The sequence below is a fragment of the Oncorhynchus mykiss genome, chromosome 26 (genome assembly GCF_013265735.2).
Source record: "Oncorhynchus mykiss isolate Arlee chromosome 26, USDA_OmykA_1.1, whole genome shotgun sequence".
NCBI classification, from domain to species: Eukaryota; Metazoa; Chordata; class Actinopteri; order Salmoniformes; family Salmonidae; genus Oncorhynchus; species Oncorhynchus mykiss.
The window spans coordinates 45,087,942-45,111,352 of NC_048590.1; the positions used below are offsets into that span (position 1 = coordinate 45,087,942).

A 23,411-nucleotide genomic window follows, 5' to 3' on the forward strand; every position below is an offset into this window, starting at 1 on the left:
TCTCAGAGTAGGACTCCCGATCTAGGATCAGGTCCCGCCCTATCTTTATTCAGGCCCCTAATCTTATTCATTATAATCTCAAAGGAAAAACTGATCCTAGATGAGCACTTTTCAGCTGACATGGTAAACAATAAAAAATACAACCAAGAATGCATGAATGTGATGGAAGTTGGAACCGTTTTGTTTCAGGACTGAGGAGGGACCCAAAACCAGGAGGCTGGCCTTCCTGACCACATGGCACCGGAGAGACCCGGACCCAGGTACTGGTTCCGGACTCATGTGGACTGGCGCTGTTGACTGTAGTGTTACTTTAGTGGTCTAACATGGACTGGACTTTTAAACTTGACATGACTGGACTGAACCATAGTGGTCTGTAGTGAACTGGACTTAAACTGGACTAGACCCATCTGTCGTGGTTTGTAATGAACTGTAGTGAACTGGACTGAACCGATCTGTCGTGGTTTGTAATGAACTGTAGTGAACTGGACTGAACCGATCTGTCGTGGTTTGTAATGAACTGTAGTGAACTGGACTGAACCGATCTGTAGTGGTCTGTAACAGGACTGGAGTGTAACTGGATCTGTGGCAGTCTGTACTGGGACTGTGGCAGTCTGTACTGGATCTGTGGCAGTCTGTACTGGATCTGTGGCAGTCTGTACTGGGTCTGTGGCAGTCTGTACTGGATATGTGGCAGTCTGTACTGGATCTGTGGCAGTCTGTACTGGGTCTGTGGCAGTCTGTACTGGATCTGTGGCAGTCTGTACTGGGACTGTGGCAGTCTGTACTGGATCTGTGGCAGTCTGTACTGGGACTGTGGCAGTCTGTACTGGATCTGTGGCAGTCTGTACTGGATCTGTGGCAGTCTGTACTGGGTCTGTGGCAGTCTGTACTGGATCTGTGGCAGTCTGTACTGGGTCTGTGGCAGTCTGTACTGGGTCTGTGGCAGTCTGTACTGGGTCTGTGGCAGTCTGTACTGGGTCTGTGGCAGTCTGTACTGGGACTGTGGCAGTCTGTACTGGGTCTGTGGCAGTCTGTACTGGGACTGTGGCAGTCTGTACTGGGACTGTGGCAGTCTGTACTGGGACTGTGGCAGTCTGTACTGGATCTGTGGCAGTCTGTACTGGGACTGTGGCAGTCTGTACTGGGACTGTGGCAGTCTGTACTGGGACTGTGGCAGTCTGTACTGGGACTGTGGCAGTCTGTACTGGATCTGTGGCAGTCTGTACTGGGTCTGTGGCAGTCTGTACTGGGACTGTGGCAGTCTGTACTGGGACTGTGGCAGTCTGTACTGGGTCTGTGGCAGTCTGTACTGGATCTGTGGCAGTCTGTACTGGGTCTGTGGCAGTCTGTACTGGGTCTGTGGCAGTCTGTACTGGGACTGTGGCAGTCTGTACTGGGACTGTGGCAGTCTGTACTGGGACTGTGGTAGAATAATTACTTTGTTGGTTGTCTGGTCAGATTCTCATTCTGCCGGTTGTGGCATGGACAGAGTTGAATAAACAGCCTATATGAGCAGTGATGCTGGTCACATTTGGGTCCAAAGCCCTTGCTCATGTGGTTTGGAAACCCCTCTATGCCTCTCATCACGGTCATCTGGACCACACAGTCTTAACCCAGTCGTGCTCTTTCACTCTCTTTTCTCTCTCTCCCTCCATATCTCTCTTTTCTCTCTCTCCCTCCATATCTCTCTCTTTTCTCTCTCTCTCTACCTCCATATCTCTCTCTTTTCTCTCTCACTCTTCCTCCATATCTCTCTTTTTTCTCTCACTCTCTCCCTCCATCTCTCTTTTCTCTCTCCCTCCATATCTCTTTTCTCTCTCACTCTCTCCCTCCATATCTCTCTCTTTTCTCTCTCTCCCTCCATATCTCTTTTCTCTCTCTCCCTCCATATCTCTCTTTTCTCTCTCTCCCTCCATATCTCTCTCTTTTCTCTCTCTCCCTCCATATCTCTCTCTGTTCTCTCTCTCCCTCCATATCTCTCTCTTTTCTCTCACTCTCTCCCTCCATATCTCTCTTTTCTCTCTCTCTCCCTCCATATCTCTTTCTCTCTCTCCCTCCATATCTCTCTTTTCTCACTCTCTCCCTCCATATCTCTCTCTTTTCGCTCTCTCCCTCCATATCTCTCTTTTCTCTCTCTCCCTCCATATCTCTCTTTCTCTCCCCCTTCTCTGACCGCTCCAGCAATTAGTAACCCCATACTGTACATCCTGATCCTGCAGTGACTGCTGATGGTCATTGACCGTGAGAGTGTGTGTGTGTGTGTGTGTGTGTGTGTGTGTGTGTGCATGTGCCTTTCCCCTGCTTGACAGTATGCCCAATCGAGTTTCCAGTAATTTTGCGGGATGCTTTGGAAGTGCTTTCCTTGAACGACAACCAGCTGGAGTGTGTGCCCCAGTCCGTGTGTGGCCTGAGAAACCTCATGGAGCTCTACCTCTCCAAGTAAGTGCCCCAAGCCTCATCACACAAGCCTCCTTTCCTTGTCTCTTTTCCCTGTCTCCTATCAATCTCACCCAGCTCTTTCACCACATAATTTCTCTAGTTACGTCCCTAGACTGACTATACTTTTCTTGTCTCCTCATCTGCTTTCCTCACCAAGCTCTCATCCCAATTTAAGTGCCCTAGAATTAGTCCCAATCTCCTTAACTCCCCATATTTCCTGGTCCCTTTCCTCCATAACTTCCTTATACTGAGGTGGGACACAACAGCTGAAAACTAACATGGGGGTCTCAGATGTGTTTGTGCCGTCTGGTAAATCCTGTGGTCACCAACCTAGCTGAACACCTGTAGACATCAACGTAGACATCTGTCCATTCCTGTCATCACACACTGCTAATAAAAAAGCAAAGGAGACAAGGAAAGGAAGCATTTTAGAGTATTTATTACACAGCCCCACTCTCTGGTTGTCCTGTCCAGTCCTTCCTGTTGTGAACTGATTTGGAGGCAGCTGTTGCCAGCTGTTTTCTGTGGGTCACCAGGGTCACTGTTCTCTGTCCACTTCTCACAGTCTTCCAGACTGGAGGCTCCAACAGGAATACACGGGCTATGTCCAAAACGACACCCTATTCCCTACATAGTGCACTACTTTTGACCAGAGACCTATGGGCGTCCCAATGGGCCCTGGTCCAAAGTAGTGCACTATGTAGAGTCTGGTTGTGGCCCAGAGTGTGATGTGGAGGTTTAGCTGGAGATCCTCTTTCCCACTCAGATGTTGTTTTGTTGTCATCCAGTCCTGTGTAATATCGGTCATGGTAGTCCAGGCTAGACTAGTGAATAGAGTTAGTTCTCATCCAGAACAATAAGGCGATGGTCTCACCTTTAGCCTTCTGCTTGTTTTCCCAGACACATGATGACTAGTCAGTCTTCCATGGAATAATACCCATTGAAGTGGTTCTTAGCCCAACATGATGACCAGTCAGTCCTCCATGGAATAATACCCATTGAAGTGGTTCTTAGCCCAACATGATGACTAGTCAGTCTTCCATGGAATAATACCCATTGAAAGTGGTTCTTAGCCCAACATGATGACTAGTCAGTCCTCCATGGAATAATACCCATTGAAAGTGGTTCTTAGCCCAACATGATGACCAGTCAGTCCTCCATGGAATAATACCCATTGAAGTGGTTCTTAGCCCAACATGATGACTAGTCAGTCCTCCATGGAATAATACCCATTGAAGTGGTTCTTAGCCCAACATGATGACTAGTCAGTCCTCCATGGAATAATACCCATTGAAAGTGGTTCTTAGCCCAACATGATGACCAGTCAGTCCTCCATGGAATAATACCCATTGAAGTGGTTCTTAGCCCAACATGATGACTAGTCAGTCCTCCATGGAATAATACCCATTGAAAGTGGTTCTTAGCCCAACATGACGACTAGTCAGTCCTCCATGGAATAATACCCATTGAAGTGGTTCTTAGCCCAACATGATGACTAGTCAGTCTTCCATGGAATAATACCCATTGAAGTGGTTCTTAGCCCAACATGATGACCAGTCAGTCTTCCATGGAATAATACCCATTGAAGTGGTTCTTAGCCCAACATGATGACTAGTCAGTCCTCCATGGAATAATACCCATTGAAAGTGGTTCTTAGCCCAACATGATGACCAGTCAGTCTTCCATGGAATAATACCCATTGAAGTGGTTCTTAGCCCAACATGATGACTAGTCAGTCCTCCATGGAATAATACCCATTGAAAGTGGTTCTTAGCCCAACATGATGACCAGTCAGTCTTCCATGGAATAATACCCATTGAAGTGGTTCTTAGCCCAACATGATGACCAGTCAGTCCTCCATGGAATAATACCCATTGAAGTGGTTCTTAGCCCAACATGATGACTAGTCAGTCCTCCATGGAATAATACCCATTGAAAGTGGTTCTTAGCCCAACATGATGACCAGTCAGTCTTCCATGGAATAATACCCATTAAAGTGGTTCTTAGCCCAACATGATGACCAGTCAGTCTTCCATGGAATAATACCCATTGAAAGTGGTTCTTAGCCCAACATGATGACCAGTCAGTCCTCCATGGAATAATACCCATTGAAAGTGGTTCTTAGCCCAAGACTAGGTTTAATCTGTGTCCAGGAAACCGGCCCATTATTCCATTATTTAGTTTCTCCCAATGTTTCTCTATGTTCACAAAGCAATAGGACATGTTGAGGATGAGAAACACCCTGTCCCATTAGCATTCCCCTATGTTTTCAGAGATCATATGATGTAAACTGTTACGAATCCCTTTTGGCCCGACAGTCTAGGGGGGATGGTAATGAGACCCGTAACATAACTCATGCAAATTATAATTGTGACAAAGTGTGAACGAAATAACCACGACAACTGAAATAATACCGTCAAACTCAGGGTTTATTTATAAACACACGGTAATGGGGGGAGCAGGAAAAGGGGCTGAGCTGGACCCAAGGAAAGAAACAATAAGTATACAAAAACACCCCTAAGCTAGACTAGCCTACTTTAACAACAGCTAACTAACTAACCAAAAATACAGTGGGTGGTCCGCCCAGTTCTAACTAGTGTATTTAACAAAGTTCACCTACGGGTAGTGTATGCCCATGGGCGACTTGTCTTGTTTCCCCCTTTTCCCACCAGCAACAAACAAACACCATAACCAAAAACAATACTCACAGGTGATGACAAAGTGCTATGGAGGTGCTCAAACAACAGAGAGGTTAATTAATACACAGAGAGCGAGTGAAACACAAACATGGCATTTACAAAGAGATTGAGCTCCAGAGCAAACAAATGATGGGGTTTTTAAACCATGGGGAAGGAACTGTGATAGGGTAGGAAACAGGAGGAGGTGTGTCTTCAGATTGATGATTGATTGTTGACTGATTGGGGAGTGATGATTTTCACCTGTGAGGGGAGAAGGAGAGAAAAGAAACACACACACACAGGATACACACACAGGATACTTGTATCCGTAACATAAACGCATGAACATTCACCCATCAAACTCGTCCTCTGGCTCCCCTGATCTGAGAACAGTAACACAGGTATCCTTGTATGTATAGTACCTAACTCCATCTCTCTCTCCCCTGATCTGAGAACAGTAACACAGGTATCCTTGTATGTATAGTACCTAACTCCATCTCTCTCCCCTGATCTGAGAACAGTAATCCAGGTATTCGGGAGCTTCCAGCTGAGTTGGGGCAGCTCTCTAACCTGTGGCAGTTGGACATTGAGGACCTCAACATCACTAATGTTCCCCAGGACATCAGGAAAGAAGGTAAAGTACCACCACACTGTGTGTGTGTGGGTGTGGGTGTGGGGGTGGGTGGGTGGGTGGGCGGGTGGTGTTTGTTTTTTAATCGTGTCTCACTGTTCCCCGGGTCAGATGACGGAGATGTCCATTAAGGCAGCCGTCAGCACCTCTCTGATTCAGAGGGGTTGAGTTAAATGCGGGAGACACATTTCAGTTGAATGCATTAATTTGTACAACTGACTAGGTATCTCCCTTTCTCAGGTCCAGCATCAGTGCTGTCCTTCCTCCGAGCCCACCTACGGAAGGCGGAGCCCTGTAAGCTGCTGAAGCTTCTTGTGATTGGTCCTCCTCGACAGGGAAAGACAGCCCTCCTGGAGGCGTTGCAGACGGGCAGGACCTCCCCTTTCTCCCCTGCAGAACGAAACATCAGCACAGCTACTTGGGAACTGGACCGACCCAATGGGGTTAAAGCTAGCGTAAGAGAACACACACATGCATACAGAATACACGCCCAAGGTACTTCCATCAACTATTTGCTCTGGGGTGGGAAGACATACTCAATCAATACATATTTTATTTTAAATTAATTAGGAACATTTTCTTTAATTTTTCTTTCACTTTGTAGAGTAAGTTGTGTAGACCGGTAGGACAAAAATCCATTTGAGTCCATTTATAAGATAATATTTTAAGGCAACAAAATCAAATGTGAAGCTGAGCCTGGCTGCCAGTTTGTTTTGAGCCTGGCTGCCAGTTTGTTTTGAGCCTGGCTGCCAGTTTGTTTTGAGCCTGGCTGCCAGTTTGTTTTGATTCTGGCTGCCAGTTTGTTTTGATTCTGGCTGCCAGTTTGTTTTGATTCTGGCTGCCAGTTTGTTTTGATTCTGGCTGCCAGTTTGTTTTGATTCTGGCTGCCAGTTTGTTTTGATTCTGGCTGCCAGTTTGTTTTGATTCTGGCTGCCAGTTTGTTTTGATTCTGGCTGCCAGTTTGTTTTGATTCTGGCTGCCAGTTTGTTTTGATTCTGGCTGCCAGTTTGTTTTGAGCCTGGCTGCCAGTTTGTTTTGAGCCTGGCTGACAGTTTGTTTTGAGCCTGGCTGACAGTTTGTTTTGAGCCTGGCTGCCAGTGTGTTTTGAGCCTGGCTGCCAGTGTGTTTTGAGCCTGGCTGACAGTTTGTTTTGAGCCTGGCTGACAGTTTGTTTTGAGCCTGGCTGCCAGTTTGTTTTGAGCCTGGCTGCCAGTTTGTTTTGAGCCTGGCTGCCAGTCTGTTTTGAGCCTGGCGTGTGTGTGTGGCTGCCAGTCTGTTTTTAGCCTGGGATGGCTACTACGATTATGTCATGTTATAAAGGAACACAAAGGCGGTCATGTTGACCCATTCCTAATCTTGGAAACCCAGAAATAAAATCTGGTGTAATTACGTCAGATGCTCGATTAGGATACCATTTATTTTACGTCGGTCCAAGAGAGATTAACCCTCATCTTGACACAATATTACATCACAACTCCTCCTGTATAGACGTAGGGGTGGAACTGAGGCAGAAGGAGTAGGAATCACATCTCCTCCTGTATAGACGTAGGGGTGGAACTGAGGCAGAAGGAGTAGGAATCACATCTCCTCCTGTATAGACGTAGGGGTGGAACTGAGGCAGAAGGAGTAGGAATCACATCTCCTCCTGTATAGACGTAGGGGTGGAACTGAGGCAGAAGGAGTAGGAATCACATCTCCTCCTGTATAGGCGTAGGGGTGGAACTGAGGCAGAAGGAGTAGGAATTGCATCTCCAAAATATTCATTTTTTTTCAGTCAGTCATTCAACTAAGGTAGGTTTTGACTGTGGTATCATTTTGTAGTCATTTGTTTTAGAGTGTTATACATGTAATGCTTCTTGTTTTAATTCCACCACCGTAACAGGCGGACTCCGTGGCGTTCAACGTGTGGGACATCGGCGGTCCGGCCAACATGTCCACGGTCAACCAGTGTTTCTTCACGGACAAGGCCTTGTACGTAGTCATATGGAATCTAGCTCTGGGAGAGGAGGCTGTAGCCAGTCTACAGTCCTGGCTGCTTAACATTGAGGTGAGGCAGAAAACATGTTAGTCACACTTCAGTGCCATTTAGTTTCTTCTTTTTATTAAAGAAAGACATTCAAAACATATTGACTTTAATTAGACAGTTGGGAATAGAGGGAGAGGCAGGCTAGTGGGAGAACAGTAGTCCTCTGGTGGGGAGAAGTATATTCTACTGAATGGGAACATACCTGCTCACCCAAAGCCTCTTCATGATTATATTTTCAATTATACATTTTTTCAATTCCTTAAATGATTTGACCTGAATTGACTCCACTATCTTTTCATGGCTACAACATCTGTCTGTCAATATTCTATACAAATAATTCATTTTATTTTATAGGTGTTATACAACAATGGTAAAAAGTACTTGAGAGAATAAAAGAGCCTCAATCGTATTTTTTCAAATGACTCTGACAGGCGTCAGGGTTTTAACTACAAAGGTCATGTCTATTTCCACTGTGGGAAGGAACGGTAGACGTAGCGGTGGAACTGAGGCAGAAGGACGTGGATGAGTCGTCCGGTCTGGCCACAATGACCTCTGGGATTCTAAATGTCAAATCTGTAGAAGTAAAACATAAAGAAAACTGACTATAACACCTTCATAGCCTGGAAATGACTGTGTCCTCATTCTCCACCTTTCTGAAAACTGGCCATGACACCTTCATAGCCTGGAAATGACTGTGTCCTCATTCTCCACCTTTCTGAAAACTGACCATGACACCTTCATAGCCTGGAAATGACTGTGTCCTCATTCTCCACCTTTCTGAAAACTGACTATAACACCTTCATAGCCTGGAAATGACTGTCCTCATTCTCCACCTTTCTGAAAACTGGCCATGACACCTTCATAGCCTGGAAATGACTGTGTCCTCATTCTCCACCTTTCTGAAAACTGACCATGACACCTTCATAGCCTGGAAATGACTGTGTCCTCATTCTCCACCTTTCTGAAAACTGACTATAACACCTTCATAGCCTGGAAATGACTGTGTCCTCATTCTCCACCTTTCTGAAAACTGGCCATGACACCTTCATAGCCTGGAAATGACTGTGTCCTCATTCTCCACCTTTCTGAAAACTGACCATGACACCTTCATAGCCTGGAAATGACTGTGTCCTCATTCTCCACCTTTCTGAAAACTGGCCATGACACCTTCATAGCCTGGAAATGACTGTGTCCTCATTCTCCATCTTTCTGAAAACTGACTATAACACCTTCATAGCCTGGAAATGACTGTGTCCTCATTCTCCACCTTTCTGAAAACTGACCATGACACCTTCATAGCCTGGAAATGACTGTGTCCTCATTCTCCACCTTTCTGAAAACTGACTATAACACCTTCATAGCCTGGAAATGACTGTGTCCTCATTCTCCACCTTTCTGAAAACTGACCATAACACCTTCATAGCCTGGAAATGACTGTGTCCTCATTCTCCACCTTTCTGAAAACTGACTATAACACCTTTATAGCCTGGAAATGACTGTGTCCTCATTCTCCACCTTTCTGAAAACTGACCATAACACCTTCATAGCCTGGAAATGACTGTGTCCTCATTCTCCACCTTTCTGAAAACTGACTATAACACCTTCATAGCCTGGAAATGACTGTGTCCTCATTCTCCACCTTTCTGAAAACTGACCATGACACCTTCATAGCCTGGAAATGACTGTTTCCTCATTCTCCACCTTTCTGAAAACTGACTATAACACCTTCATAGCCTGGAAATGACTGTGTCCTCATTCTCCACCTTTCTGAAAACTGTCCATGACACCTTCATAGCCTGGAAATGACTGTGTCCTCATTCTCCACCTTTCTGAAAACTGGCCATGACACCTTCATAGCCTGGAAATGACTGTGTCCTCATTCTCCACCTTTCTGAAAACTGACCATGACACCTTCATAGCCTGGAAATGACTGTGTCCTCATTCTCCACCTTTCTGAAAACTGGCCATGACACCTTCATAGCCTGGAAATGACTGTGTCCTCATTCTCCACCTTTCTGAAAACTGACTATAACACCTTCATAGCCTGGAAATGACTGTGTCCTCATTCTCCACCTTTCTGAAAACTGACCATAACACCTTCATAGCCTGGAAATGACTGTGTCCTCATTCTCCACCTTTCTGAAAACTGACCATGACACCTTCATAGCCTGGAAATGACTGTGTCCTCATTCTCCACCTTTCTGAAAACTGGCCATGACACCTTCATAGCCTGGAAATGACTGTGTCCTCATTCTCCACCTTTCTGAAAACTGACCATGACACCTTCATAGCCTGGAAATGACTGTGTCCTCATTCTCCACCTTTCTGAAAACTGGCCATGACACCTTCATAGCCTGGAAATGACTGTGTCCTCATTCTCCACCTTTCTGAAAACTGACCATAACACCTTCATAGCCTGGAAATGACTGTGTCCTCATTCTCCACCTTTCTGAAAACTGACTATAACACCTTCATAGCCTGGAAATGACTGTGTCCTCATTCTCCACCTTTCTGAAAACTGACTATAACACCTTCATAGCCTGGAAATGACTGTGTCCTCATTCTCCACCTTTCTGAAAACTGGCCATGACACCTTCATAGCCTGGAAATGACTGTGTCCTCATTCTCCACCTTTCTGAAAACTGACCATGACACCTTCATAGCCTGGAAATGACTGTGTCCTCATTCTCCACCTTTCTGAAAACTGACCATAACACCTTCATAGCCTGGAAATGACTGTGTCCTCATTCTCCACCTTTCTGAAAACTGACCATGACACCTTCATAGCCTGGAAATGACTGTGTCCTCATTCTCCACCTTTCTGAAAACTGACCATAAAACCTTCATAGCCTGGAAATGACTGTGTCCTCATTCTCCACCTTTCTGAAAACTGACCATAACACCTTCATAGCCTGGAAATGACTGTGTCCTCATTCTCCACCTTTCTGAAAACTGACCATAACACCTTCATAGCCTGGAAATGACTGTGTCCTCATTCTCCACCTTTCTGAAAACTGACCATGACACCTTCATAGCCTGGAAATGACTGTGTCCTCATTCTCCACCTTTCTGAAAACTGGCCATGACACCTTCATAGCCTGGAAATGACTGTGTCCTCATTCTCCACCTTTCTGAAAACTGACTATAACACCTTCATAGCCTGGAAATGACTGTGTCCTCATTCTCCACCTTTCTGAAAACTGACCATGACACCTTCATAGCCTGGAAATGACTGTGTCCTCATTCTCCACCTTTCTGAAAACTGACTATAACACCTTCATAGCCTGGAAATGACTGTGTCCTCATTCTCCACCTTTCTGAAAACTGACCATGACACCTTCATAGCCTGGAAATGACTGTGTCCTCATTCTCCACCTTTCTGAAAACTGACCATGACACCTTCATAGCCTGGAAATGACTGTGTCCTCATTCTCCACCTTTCTGAAAACTGACTATAACACCTTCATAGCCTGGAAATGACTGTGTCCTCATTCTCCACCTTTCTGAAAACTGACTATAACACCTTCATAGCCTGGAAATGACTGTGTCCTCATTCTCCACCTTTCTGAAAACGGACCATAACACCTTCATAGCCTGGAAATGACTGTGTCCTCATTCTCCACCTTTCTGAAAACTGACTATAACACCTTCATAGCCTGGAAATGACTGTGTCCTCATTCTCCACCTTTCTGAAAACTGACCATAACACCTTCATAGCCTGGAAATGACTGTGTCCTCATTCTCCACCTTTCTGAAAACTGACCATGACACCTTCATAGCCTGGAAATGACTGTGTCCTCATTCTCCACCTTTCTGAAAACTGGCCATGACACCTTCATAGCCTGGAAATGACTGTGTCCTCATTCTCCACCTTTCTGAAAACTGGCCATGACACCTTCATAGCCTGGAAATGACTGTGTCCTCATTCTCCACCTTTCTGAAAACTGACCATGACACCTTCATAGCCTGGAAATGACTGTGTCCTCATTCTCCACCTTTCTGAAAACTGACCATAACACCTTCATAGCCTGGAAATGACTGTGTCCTCATTCTCCACCTTTCTGAAAACTGACTATAACACCTTCATAGCCTGGAAATGACTGTGTCCTCATTCTCCACCTTTCTGAAAACTGACCATGACACCTTCATAGCCTGGAAATGACTGTGTCCTCATTCTCCACCTTTCTGCTCTAAGTGTGCACTTGTTCACTTCCCTTCATCAATTTAAAATGGACTGATCAAATCAAATTGTATTTGTCAAATGCGCCGAATACAACAGGTATTCTGTGAAATGCTTACTTACAAGCCTTAACAAACAATGCAGTTTTACTAAATAAAATAAAATAAAAAATAAAGAGCAACAATACAATGACACACACACTGTTGTAGGAAATATAGTGGAAACTCACTTACACAATACAATGACACACACACTGTTGTAGGAAATATAGTGGAAACTCACTTACACAATACAATGACACACACACTGTTGTAGGAAATATAGTGGAAACTCACTTACACAATACAATGACACACACACTGTTGTAGGAAATATAGTGGAAACTCACTTACACAATACAATGACACACACACTGTTGTAGGAAATATAGTGGAAACTCACTTACACAATACAATGACACACACACTGTTGTAGGAAATATAGTGGAAACTCACTTACACAATACAATGACACACACACTGTTGTAGGAAATATAGTGGAAACTCACTTACACAATACAATGACACACACACTGTTGTAGGAAATATAGTGGAAACTCACTTACACAATACAATGACACACACACTGTTGTAGGAAATATAGTGGAAACTCACTTACACAATACAATGACACACACACTGTTGTAGGAAATATAGTGGAAACTCACTTACACAATACAATGACACACACACTGTTGTAGGAAATATAGTGGAAACTCACTTACACAATACAATGACACACACACTGTTGTAGGAAATATAGTGGAAACTCACTTACACAATACAATGACACACACACTGTTGTAGGAAATATAGTGGAAACTCACTTACACAATCCAATGACACACACACTGTTGTAGGAAATGTAGTGGAAACTCACTTACACAATACAATGACACACACACTGTTGTAGGAAATATAGTGGAAACTCACTTACACAATACAATGACACACACACTGTTGTAGGAAATATAGTGGAAACTCACTTACACAATACAATGACACACACACTGTTGTAGGAAATATAGTGGAAACTCACTTACACAATACAATGACACACACACTGTTGTAGGAAATATAGTGGAAACTCACTTACACAATACAATGACACACACACTGTTGTAGGAAATATAGTGGAAACTCACTTACACAATACAATGACACACACACTGTTGTAGGAAATATAGTGGAAACTCACTTACACAATACAATGACACACACACTGTTGTAGGAAATATAGTGGAAACTCACTTACACAATACAATGACACACACACTGTTGTAGGAAATATAGTGGAAACTCACTTACACAATACAATGACACACACACTGTTGTAGGAAATATAGTGGAAACTCACTTACACAATACAATGACACACACACTGTTGTAGGAAATATAGTGGAAACTCACTTACACAATCCAATGACACACACACTGTTGTAGGAAATATAGTGGAAACTCACTTACACAATACAATGACACACACACTGTTGTAGGAAATATAGTGGAAACTCACTTACACAATCCAATGACAAACACACTGTTGTAGAAAATATAGTGGAAACTCACTTACACAATACAATGACACACACTGTTGTAGGAAATATAGTGGAAACTCACTTACACAATACAATGACACACACACTGTTGTAGGAAATATAGTGGAAACTCACTTACACAATACAATGACACACACACTGTTGTAGGAAATATAGTGGAAACTCACTTACACAATACAATGACACACACACTGTTGTAGGAAATATAGTGGAAACTCACTTACACAATACAATGACACACACACTGTTGTAGGAAATATAGTGGAAACTCACTTACACAATCCAATGACACACACACTGTTGTAGGAAATATAGTGGAAACTCACTTACACAATACAATGACACACACACTGTTGTAGGAAATATAGTGGAAACTCACTTACACAATACAATGACACACACACTGTTGTAGGAAATATAGTGGAAACTCACTTACACAATCCAATGACACACACACTGTTGTAGGAAATATAGTGGAAACTCACTTACACAATCCAATGACACACACACTGTTGTAGGAAATATAGTGGAAACTCACTTACACAATACAATGACACACACACTGTTGTAGGAAATATAGTGGAAACTCACTTACACAATCCAATGACAAACACACTGTTGTAGAAAATATAGTGGAAACTCACTTACACAATACAATGACACACACTGTTGTAGGAAATATAGTGGAAACTCACTTACACAATACAATGACACACACACTGTTGTAGGAAATATAGTGGAAACTCACTTACACAATACAATGACACACACACTGTTGTAGGAAATATAGTGGAAACTCACTTACACAATACAATGACACACACACTGTTGTAGGAAATATAGTGGAAACTCACTTACACAATACAATGACACACACACTGTTGTAGGAAATATAGTGGAAACTCACTTACACAATACAATGACACACACACTGTTGTAGGAAATATAGTGGAAACTCACTTACACAATACAATGACACACACACACTGTTGTAGGAAATATAGTGGAAACTCACTTACACAATCCAATGACACCCACACTGTTGTAGGAAATATAGTGGAAACTCACTGACACAATCCAATGACTCCACAGAAGAATTGATTTAGATAAACAATCACGTTATAATACTTTATTACTGAACCCCAAAAAATGTTATTGTCAAAGTCAGTGTGTTTTATTTATTCAGATGAAAATCCCACCAGCTACTGGCTGAGAGGGAGATCAGGGTGAAGTACTGGGCCACAGGGTCAGAGCAGTTATTTGGGGTCATTCCCTACAGTGCCTTCAGAAAGAATTCATACTCCTAGACTTATTCCACATTTCATTGTGTTACAGCCTGAATTCAAAAGGATGAAATAGATGTGTTTCTCACCCATCTATAGACCATACCCCATAATGACAAAGTGGAAACATGGTTTGAAATGTTTTTTGTGCAAATGTGTTGAAATTGAGAAATATCTAATCTACATAAGTATTCACACCCCTTTGTTGTGACACTCCACATTGAGCTCAGGTGCATCCAATTTCCTTTGATCATCCTTAGGATGTCACTACAACTTGATGAGATTCAGTCTAACACAACAAAATGTGGAATAAGTCTGTGTGAATACGTTTTACAAGGCATTGTATATGACCTCTGAAGTTGAACTTTTGACCTGTAGGCGCGTGCACCTAACTCTGCGGTGGTGGTGGTGGGCACCCACCTGGACCTGATCGACACCAAGTTCCGTACAGAGCGGGTGGCCACTCTGAGGGCCTACATCCTGGCACTATGCAGGTCTCCATCAGGCGCCAGGGCCAGTGGCTACCCAGACATCACCTGGAAACACCTGCAGTGAGTCATACACAGAGACCGTAGGACACACACACAGTCTCTCACACACACACACACACACACACACACACACACACACACACACACACACACACACACACACACACACACACACACACACACACACACACACACACAGTCTCACTCACACACACTCACACACACACACAGTCTCACACACACACACACAGTCTCTCTCACACACACACACACACACACACACACACACACACACACACACAGACACACACAGACACACACACACACAGTCTCACACACACACACAGTCACCACACACACACACACACACAAAACACACACAAAACACACACACACCAAAACACACACACAGTCAGGTTACCGCACACACAGTTTCGATTGGTATGAAAGCGCGCGCGTGTGTGTGTGTGTGTCTGACTGTGTGTGTGTGTGTGTATATCTGACTGAGTGTGTGTGGGTGTATATCTGACTCTGTGTGTGTGTGTGTATATATCTGACTCTGTGTGTGTATATCTAACTCTATGTGTGTGTATATCTGACTGTGTGTGTGTATTCAGTGAGGTATCGTGTAAGACCCAGGAGGGTCTGGATGGTCTGAAGAGGTTGATCTTCCAGGTGGCCTGCTACATGAAGGACAACAGCAGCAGTTCAGCTAGCGGACACAAGCTACTGGGCAGACTGGTAAGTGTGTGTGTGTGTGTGTGTGTGTGTGTGTGTGTGTGTTTGTGCACGTGTGTGCATGCATGCTTATGTATAAAGCTCTTCTGTGGGTAACCTGATGCGTTATAACCTCTCTATAAACCCTCTATAACCCTTCATAGATCCCAAAGAGCTACCTTACACTGCAGCAAGCGGTGCTAGATGAGAGAGGTCGGCGGGACACAGAAGACGAGGTCCAGTACCTGACAGACGCACAGCTGGACCTCGTCATAGAGCAGAACCCAGGAAGTGACATCAGAGACTACGAGGACCTGCAGACCGGTGCCAAACCCCTCTCCTTTTTCAGCATTATTTATTTTTCTACATTTCATTAAAGGCCCAGTTCAGTCAAAATGTGATTTTCCTGTGTTTTATATATATTTCCACGCTATGAGGTTGGAATAATACTGTGAAATTATAATAGTATAAGAGCTGAAATTTCTGACAGTTTTGGTGGGATGGAGTTTTGGCCTTCCATGGTGACATCACCATGCAGTAAATTAGTTAATAGACCAATAAGAAAGAGATTTCCAAACCTCTCTCCCAATAACAGCAAATGTCAGTTCGCCCCTCCCCACTCAGACCACTTCCAGACATTCCTAGCTAAATTCTTGCAGGAGAAATTGCCCTTTGCTAAGAAGCTGTTTCTCTTTCTTTTTGACCGTTTTAATTGAAACAATCGCTGTGAGGTAGGAACATTTCATTAGTCCATTGTTGACATACACAGTTACACATTCTCTTCAGGTTGGCTTTCTCATCCTTTTACATATTATGTAGACCAGGGGCCACTAACCTCGGTCCCCTTGGAGAGGTACAACTAACCCTCCTGGTTGAACTAACTATATCATATCATTGTCCAGACTATTATATAAAATGTTCCTGATGAACGTATTCCTCTTCATTTTCCCTCCCGTCATCTAGACTGTTTGTCATTTTTATAGTGCTACTGATCTGAATTGCTGCATTGTTGGGAAAGAGAAAGAAAGGCATTTCACTGTACTTGTGCAAGTGACAATAAGAACTTGAAACTTGATCTCTTCTCTCCCTCTCTCCTTCCCTCGTGTCTCTCTCCAGCCATCAGCTTCCTGATCGAGACAGGCACCATCCTCCACTTCCCAGACACCAGTCACGGCCTGTGTACCCTCTACTTCCTCTGTCCCGTGTGGCTGTCGGACTGTCTGGAGCGGATCATCCACCTGAAGAGCTCCCGATCGGTGGCCTGGAACGGGGTGATCCGAGCGGAGGATCTGCGCATGCTCCTGGTGGGAACGGGCTTCACCCAGCAGACGGAGGAGCAGTACTTCCAGTTTCTGGCCAAGTTTGAGATTGCTCTGCCTGTGGCCAGCGATAGGTAGGGACAGGCCGTTCTCTGAGCTGGGCCCTGGGCCATGTTCAGCAGAGCATAACATTGTGGACCGTTCAGATGGAACTGTGTTATGTAGAACAAGCCTGCCTCTGATTTGTAGAATAAGGAATCAAGTCAGCTCTGTTCATGACATTTCTATCTGCATCATTCCACTACGTTTGCTTACAGAACTTGGAGACTGATTCTCAGATATGATGTGCACTATCGTGCTGACCCGAACTGAACTGTTCAGGCTCAATGCACAATTCACAATGCACTTTGTAGCACGGCTTATCTCTCTGAAAGCAAACAGAACTGACCCTATAACATATCTCATATATCTGCCCCACCTCGTTCCCCTTATGGACATCCAAAACATTGTAACCCTACCTCTGTCCTGCTCCTCCTACACCGTTACCTCCTCCCCCACCTCCTGTCTCCTAAACCTGCTATGGACATTCATGGTCTCCTTATATTCCTCCTGTACATTTAACTCTACCTTTTGTCCTCCTCTACAGTTACCTCCTCCCCCACCTCCTTCCTCCTAAACCTGCTATGGACATTCATGGTCTCCTTATATTCCTCCTGTACATTTAACTCTACCTTTTGTCCTCCTCTACAGTTACCTCCTCCCCCACCTCCTGTCTCCTAAACCTGCTATGGACATTCATGGTCTCCTTATATTCCTCCTGTACATTTAACTCTACCTTTTGTCCTCCTCTACAGTTACCTCCTCCCCCACCTCCTGTCTCCTAAACCTGCTATGGACATTCATGGTCTCCTTATATTCCTCCTGTACATTTAACTCTACCTTTTGTCCTCCTCTACAGTTACCTCCTCCCCCACCTCCTGTCTCCTAAACCTGCTATGGACATTCATGGTCTCCTTATATTCCTCCTGTACATTGAACTCTAGCTTTTGTCCTCCTCTACAGTTACCTCCTCCCCCACCTCTGGTCTCCTAAACCTGCTATGGACATTCATGGTCTCCTTATATTCCTCCTGTACATTTAACTCTACCTTTTGTCCTCCTCTACAGTTACCTCCTCCCCCACCTCCTTCCTCCTAAACCTGCTATGGACATTCATGGTCTCCTTATATTCCTCCTGTACATTTAACTCTACCTTTTGTCCTCCTCTACAGTTACCTCCTCCCCCACCTCCTGTCTCCTAAACCTGCTATGGACATTCATGGTCTCCTTATATTCCTCCTGTACATTTAACTCTACCTTTTGTCCTCCTCTACAGTTACCTCCTCCCCCACCTCCTGTCTCCTAAACCTGCTATGGACATTCATGGTCTCCTTATATTCCTCCTGTACATTTAACTCTACCTTTTGTCCTCCTCTACAGTTACCTCCTCCCCCACCTCCTTCCTCCTAAGCCTGCTATGGACATTCATGGTCTCCTTATATTCCTCCTGTACATTTAACTCTACCTTTTGTCCTCCTCTACAGTTACCTCCTCCCCCACCTCCTTCCTCCTAAACCTGCTATGGACATTCATGGTCTCCTTATATTCCTCCTGTACATTTAACTCTACCTTTTGTCCTCCTCTACAGTTACCCCCTCCCCCACCTCCTTCCTCCTAAACCTGCTATGGACATTCATGGTCTCCTTATATTCCTCCTGTACATTTAACTCTACCTTTTGTCCTCCTCCTACACCGTTACCTCCTCCCCCACCTCCTGTCTCCTAAACCTGCTATGGACATTCATGGTCTCCTTATATTCCTCCTGTACATTTAACTCTACCTTTTGTCTTCCTCTACAGTTACCTCCTCCCCCACCTCCTTCCTCCTAAACCTGCTATGGACATTCATGGTCTCCTTATATTCCTCCTGTACATTTAACTCTACCTTTTGTCCTCCTCTACAGTTACCTCCTCCCCCACCTCCTGTCTCCTAAACATGCTATGGACATTCATGGTCTCCTTATATTCCTCCTGTACATTTAACTCTACCTTTTGTCCTCCTCTACAGTTACCTCCTCCCCCACCTCCTGTCTCCTAAACCTGCTATGGACATTCATGGTTTCCTTATATTCCTCTACATTTAACTCTACCTTTTGTCCTCCTCTACAGTTACCTCCTCCCCCACCTCCTGTCTCCTAAACCTGCTATGGACATTCATGGTCTCCTTATATTCCTCCTGTACATTTAACTCTACCTTTTGTCCTCCTCTACAGTTGTCCTCCTCCCTCACCTCCTTCCTCCTAAACCTGCTATGGACATTCATGGTCTCCTTATATTCCTCCTGTACATTTAACTCTACCTTTTGTCCTCCTCTACAGTTGTCCTCCTCCCCCACCTCCTTCCTCCTAAACCTGCTATGGACATTCATGGTCTCCTTATATTCCTCTACATTTAACTCTACCTTTTGTCCTCCTCCTACACCGTTACCTCCTCCCCCACCTCCTGTCTCCTAAACCTGCTATGGACATTCATGGTCTCCTTATATTCCTCCTGTACATTTAACTCTACCTTTTGTCCTCCTCTACAGTTACCTCCTCCCCCACCTCCTGTCTCCTAAACCTGCTATGGACATTCATGGTCTCCTTATATTCCTCTACATTTAACTCTACCTTTTGTCTTCCTCTACAGTTACCTCCTCCCCCACCTCCTTCCTCCTAAACCTGCTATGGACATTCATGGTCTCCTTATATTCCTCTACATTTAACTCTACCTTTTGTCCTCCTCTACAGTTACCTCCTCCCCCACCTCCTTCCTCCTAAACCTGCTATGGACATTCATGGTCTCCTTATATTCCTCCTGTACATTTAACTCTACCTTTTGTCCTCCTCTACAGTTACCTCCTCCCCCACCTCCTGTCTCCTAAACCTGCTATGGACATTCATGGTCTCCTTATATTCCTCCTGTACATTTAACTCTACCTTTTGTCCTCCTCTACAGTTACCTCCTCCCCCACCTCCTTCCTCCTAAACCTGCTATGGACATTCATGGTCTCCTTATATTCCTCCTGTACATTTAACTCTACCTTTTGTCCTCCTCTACAGTTACCTCCTCCCCCACCTCCTGTCTCCTAAACCTGCTATGGACATTCATGGTCTCCTTATATTCCTCCTGTACATTTAACTCTACCTTTTGTCCTCCTCTACAGTTACCTCCTCCCCCACCTCCTGTCTCCTAAACCTGCTATGGACATTCATGGTCTCCTTATATTCCTCCTGTACATTTAACTCTAGCTTTTGTCCTCCTCTACAGTTACCTCCTCCCCCACCTCTGGTCTCCTAAACCTGCTATGGACATTCATGGTCTCCTTATATTCCTCCTGTACATTTAACTCTACCTTTTGTCCTCCTCTACAGTTACCTCCTCCCCCACCTCCTTCCTCCTAAACCTGCTATGGACATTCATGGTCTCCTTATATTCCTCCTGTACATTTAACTCTACCTTTTGTCCTCCTCTACAGTTACCTCCTCCCCCACCTCCTGTCTCCTAAACCTGCTATGGACATTCATGGTCTCCTTATATTCCTCCTGTACATTTAACTCTACCTTTTGTCCTCCTCTACAGTTACCTCCTCCCCCACCTCCTGTCTCCTAAACCTGCTATGGACATTCATGGTCTCCTTATATTCCTCCTGTACATTTAACTCTACCTTTTGTCCTCCTCTACAGTTACCTCCTCCCCCACCTCCTTCCTCCTAAGCCTGCTATGGACATTCATGGTCTCCTTATATTCCTCCTGTACATTTAACTCTACCTTTTGTCCTCCTCTACAGTTACCTCCTCCCCCACCTCCTTCCTCCTAAACCTGCTATGGACATTCATGGTCTCCTTATATTCCTCCTGTACATTTAACTCTACCTTTTGTCCTCCTCTACAGTTACCCCCTCCCCCACCTCCTTCCTCCTAAACCTGCTATGGACATTCATGGTCTCCTTATATTCCTCCTGTACATTTAACTCTACCTTTTGTCCTCCTCCTACACCGTTACCTCCTCCCCCACCTCCTGTCTCCTAAACCTGCTATGGACATTCATGGTCTCCTTATATTCCTCCTGTACATTTAACTCTACCTTTTGTCTTCCTCTACAGTTACCTCCTCCCCCACCTCCTTCCTCCTAAACCTGCTATGGACATTCATGGTCTCCTTATATTCCTCCTGTACATTTAACTCTACCTTTTGTCCTCCTCTACAGTTACCTCCTCCCCCACCTCCTTCCTCCTAAACCTGCTATGGACATTCATGGTCTCCTTATATTCCTCCTGTACATTTAACTCTACCTTTTGTCCTCCTCTACAGTTACCTCCTCCCCCACCTCCTGTCTCCTAAACCTGCTATGGACATTCATGGTCTCCTTATATTCCTCCTGTACATTTAACTCTACCTTTTGTCCTCCTCTACAGTTACCTCCTCCCCCACCTCATGTCTCCTAAACCTGCTATGGACATTCATGGTCTCCTTATATTCCTCCTGTACATTTAACTCTACCTTTTGTCCTCCTCCTACACCGTTACCTCCTCCCCCACCTCCTTCCTCCTAAACCTGCTATGGACATTCATGGTCTCCTTATATTCCTCCTGTACATTTAACTCTACCTTTTGTCCTCCTCTACAGTTACCTCCTCCCCCACCTCCTTCCTCCTAAGCCTGCTATGGACATTCATGGTCTCCTTATATTCCTCCTGTACATTTAACTCTACCTTTTGTCCTCCTCCTACACCGTTACCTCCTCCCCCACCTCCTTCCTCCTAAACCTGCTATGGACATTCATGGTCTCCTTATATTCCTCCTGTACATTTAACTCTACCTTTTGTCCTCCTCTACAGTTACCTCCTCCCCCACCTCCTGTCTCCTAAACCTGCTATGGACATTCATGGTCTCCTTATATTCCTCCTGTACATTTAACTCTACCTTTTGTCCCTCCTCTACAGTTACCTCCTCCCCCACCTCCTTCCTCCTAAGCCTGCTATGGACATCCACGGCTTCCGTCAAGAGACCGCCAACTCCATCCAGCGCCTCTTCAAGATGAGCTTCGTGCCGGCGGGATTCTGGGAACGCTTCATCGCCCGCATGCTCATCAGCCTCAACGAGATGGACCTCCAGGTAACAGGGTTTCACACCCACTTCTGCATGGGCAGTTTAACAGGGTTTCCCGGTGACACCCGCAGGGGCATTGAAAAGACTGTATAGAAGAGTGTAGAACTCAGTCCATTACTTTTGAAAAGATGTGCTACCTGGATTATGCTAGTTGATATTTATGTTACTGTCTGATGCCAGTTATGTAAATAAATGGAGGATATTCACAAGACTGAGTATATAGCATATGTATTTATACTCTTCAGTAAAACGTTTTTCTAACCTATACTATATTCAATAGGTTTTGTAACATTATGGTGGGGGCAGGCAAAAGACACAATGCAAGACAACTGTATCTGTTGTGCTCACAGGCTTGTACCTATTCTTAAAATGATTCCTTTCTGTGTCGTCCTCGTCCTTTGAGCCTAAGAGTAATGCTAAGGGTTCTCTGTGTCGTCCTCGTCCTTTGAGCCTAAGAGTAATGCTAAGGGTTCTCTGTCCTTTGAGCCTAAGAGGAATGCTAAGAGTTCTCTCTGTGTCGTCCTCGTCCTTTGAGCCTAAGAGTAATGCTAAGAGTTCTCTCTGTGTCGTCCTCGTCCTTTGAGCCTAAGAGTAATGCTAAGGGTTCTCTGTGTCGTCCTCGTCCTTTGAGCCTAAGAGGAATGCAAAGGGTTCTCTGTCCTTTGAGCCTAAGAGGAATGCTAAGAGTTCTCTCTGTGTCGTCCTCGTCCTTTGAGCCTAAGAGTAATGCTAAGAGTTCTCTCTGTGTCGTCCTCGTCCTTTGAGCCTAAGAGTAATGCTAAGAGTTCTCTCTGTGTCATCCTAGTCCTTTGAGCCTAAGAGTAATGCTAAGAGTTCTCTCTGTGTCGTCCTCGTCCTTTGAGCCTAAGAGTAATGCTAAGAGTTCTCTCTGTGTCGTCCTCGTCCTTTGAGCCTAAGAGGAAT

General features: G+C 44.6%; 1 protein-coding gene across 3 annotated transcripts in view; it reads left to right on the forward strand.

Annotated features, from left to right (window-relative positions):
- LOC110506180 (leucine-rich repeat serine/threonine-protein kinase 1) overlaps positions 1-23,411 on the forward strand; it is a 143,691-nt gene that overhangs the window by 46,826 nt on the left and 73,454 nt on the right. For all 3 annotated transcript variants that reach the window (XM_036964259.1, XM_036964258.1, XM_036964260.1), the window contains 10 exons: positions 190-260; positions 2,310-2,439; positions 5,639-5,751; positions 5,989-6,203; positions 7,631-7,795; positions 15,213-15,385; positions 15,943-16,066; positions 16,207-16,366; positions 17,159-17,435; positions 22,322-22,493. In XM_036964259.1, the coding sequence (XP_036820154.1) occupies positions 190-260; positions 2,310-2,439; positions 5,639-5,751; positions 5,989-6,203; positions 7,631-7,795; positions 15,213-15,385; positions 15,943-16,066; positions 16,207-16,366; positions 17,159-17,435; positions 22,322-22,493 (1,600 nt within the window). The remainder of the gene's footprint in view (positions 1-189; positions 261-2,309; positions 2,440-5,638; positions 5,752-5,988; positions 6,204-7,630; positions 7,796-15,212; positions 15,386-15,942; positions 16,067-16,206; positions 16,367-17,158; positions 17,436-22,321; positions 22,494-23,411) is intronic.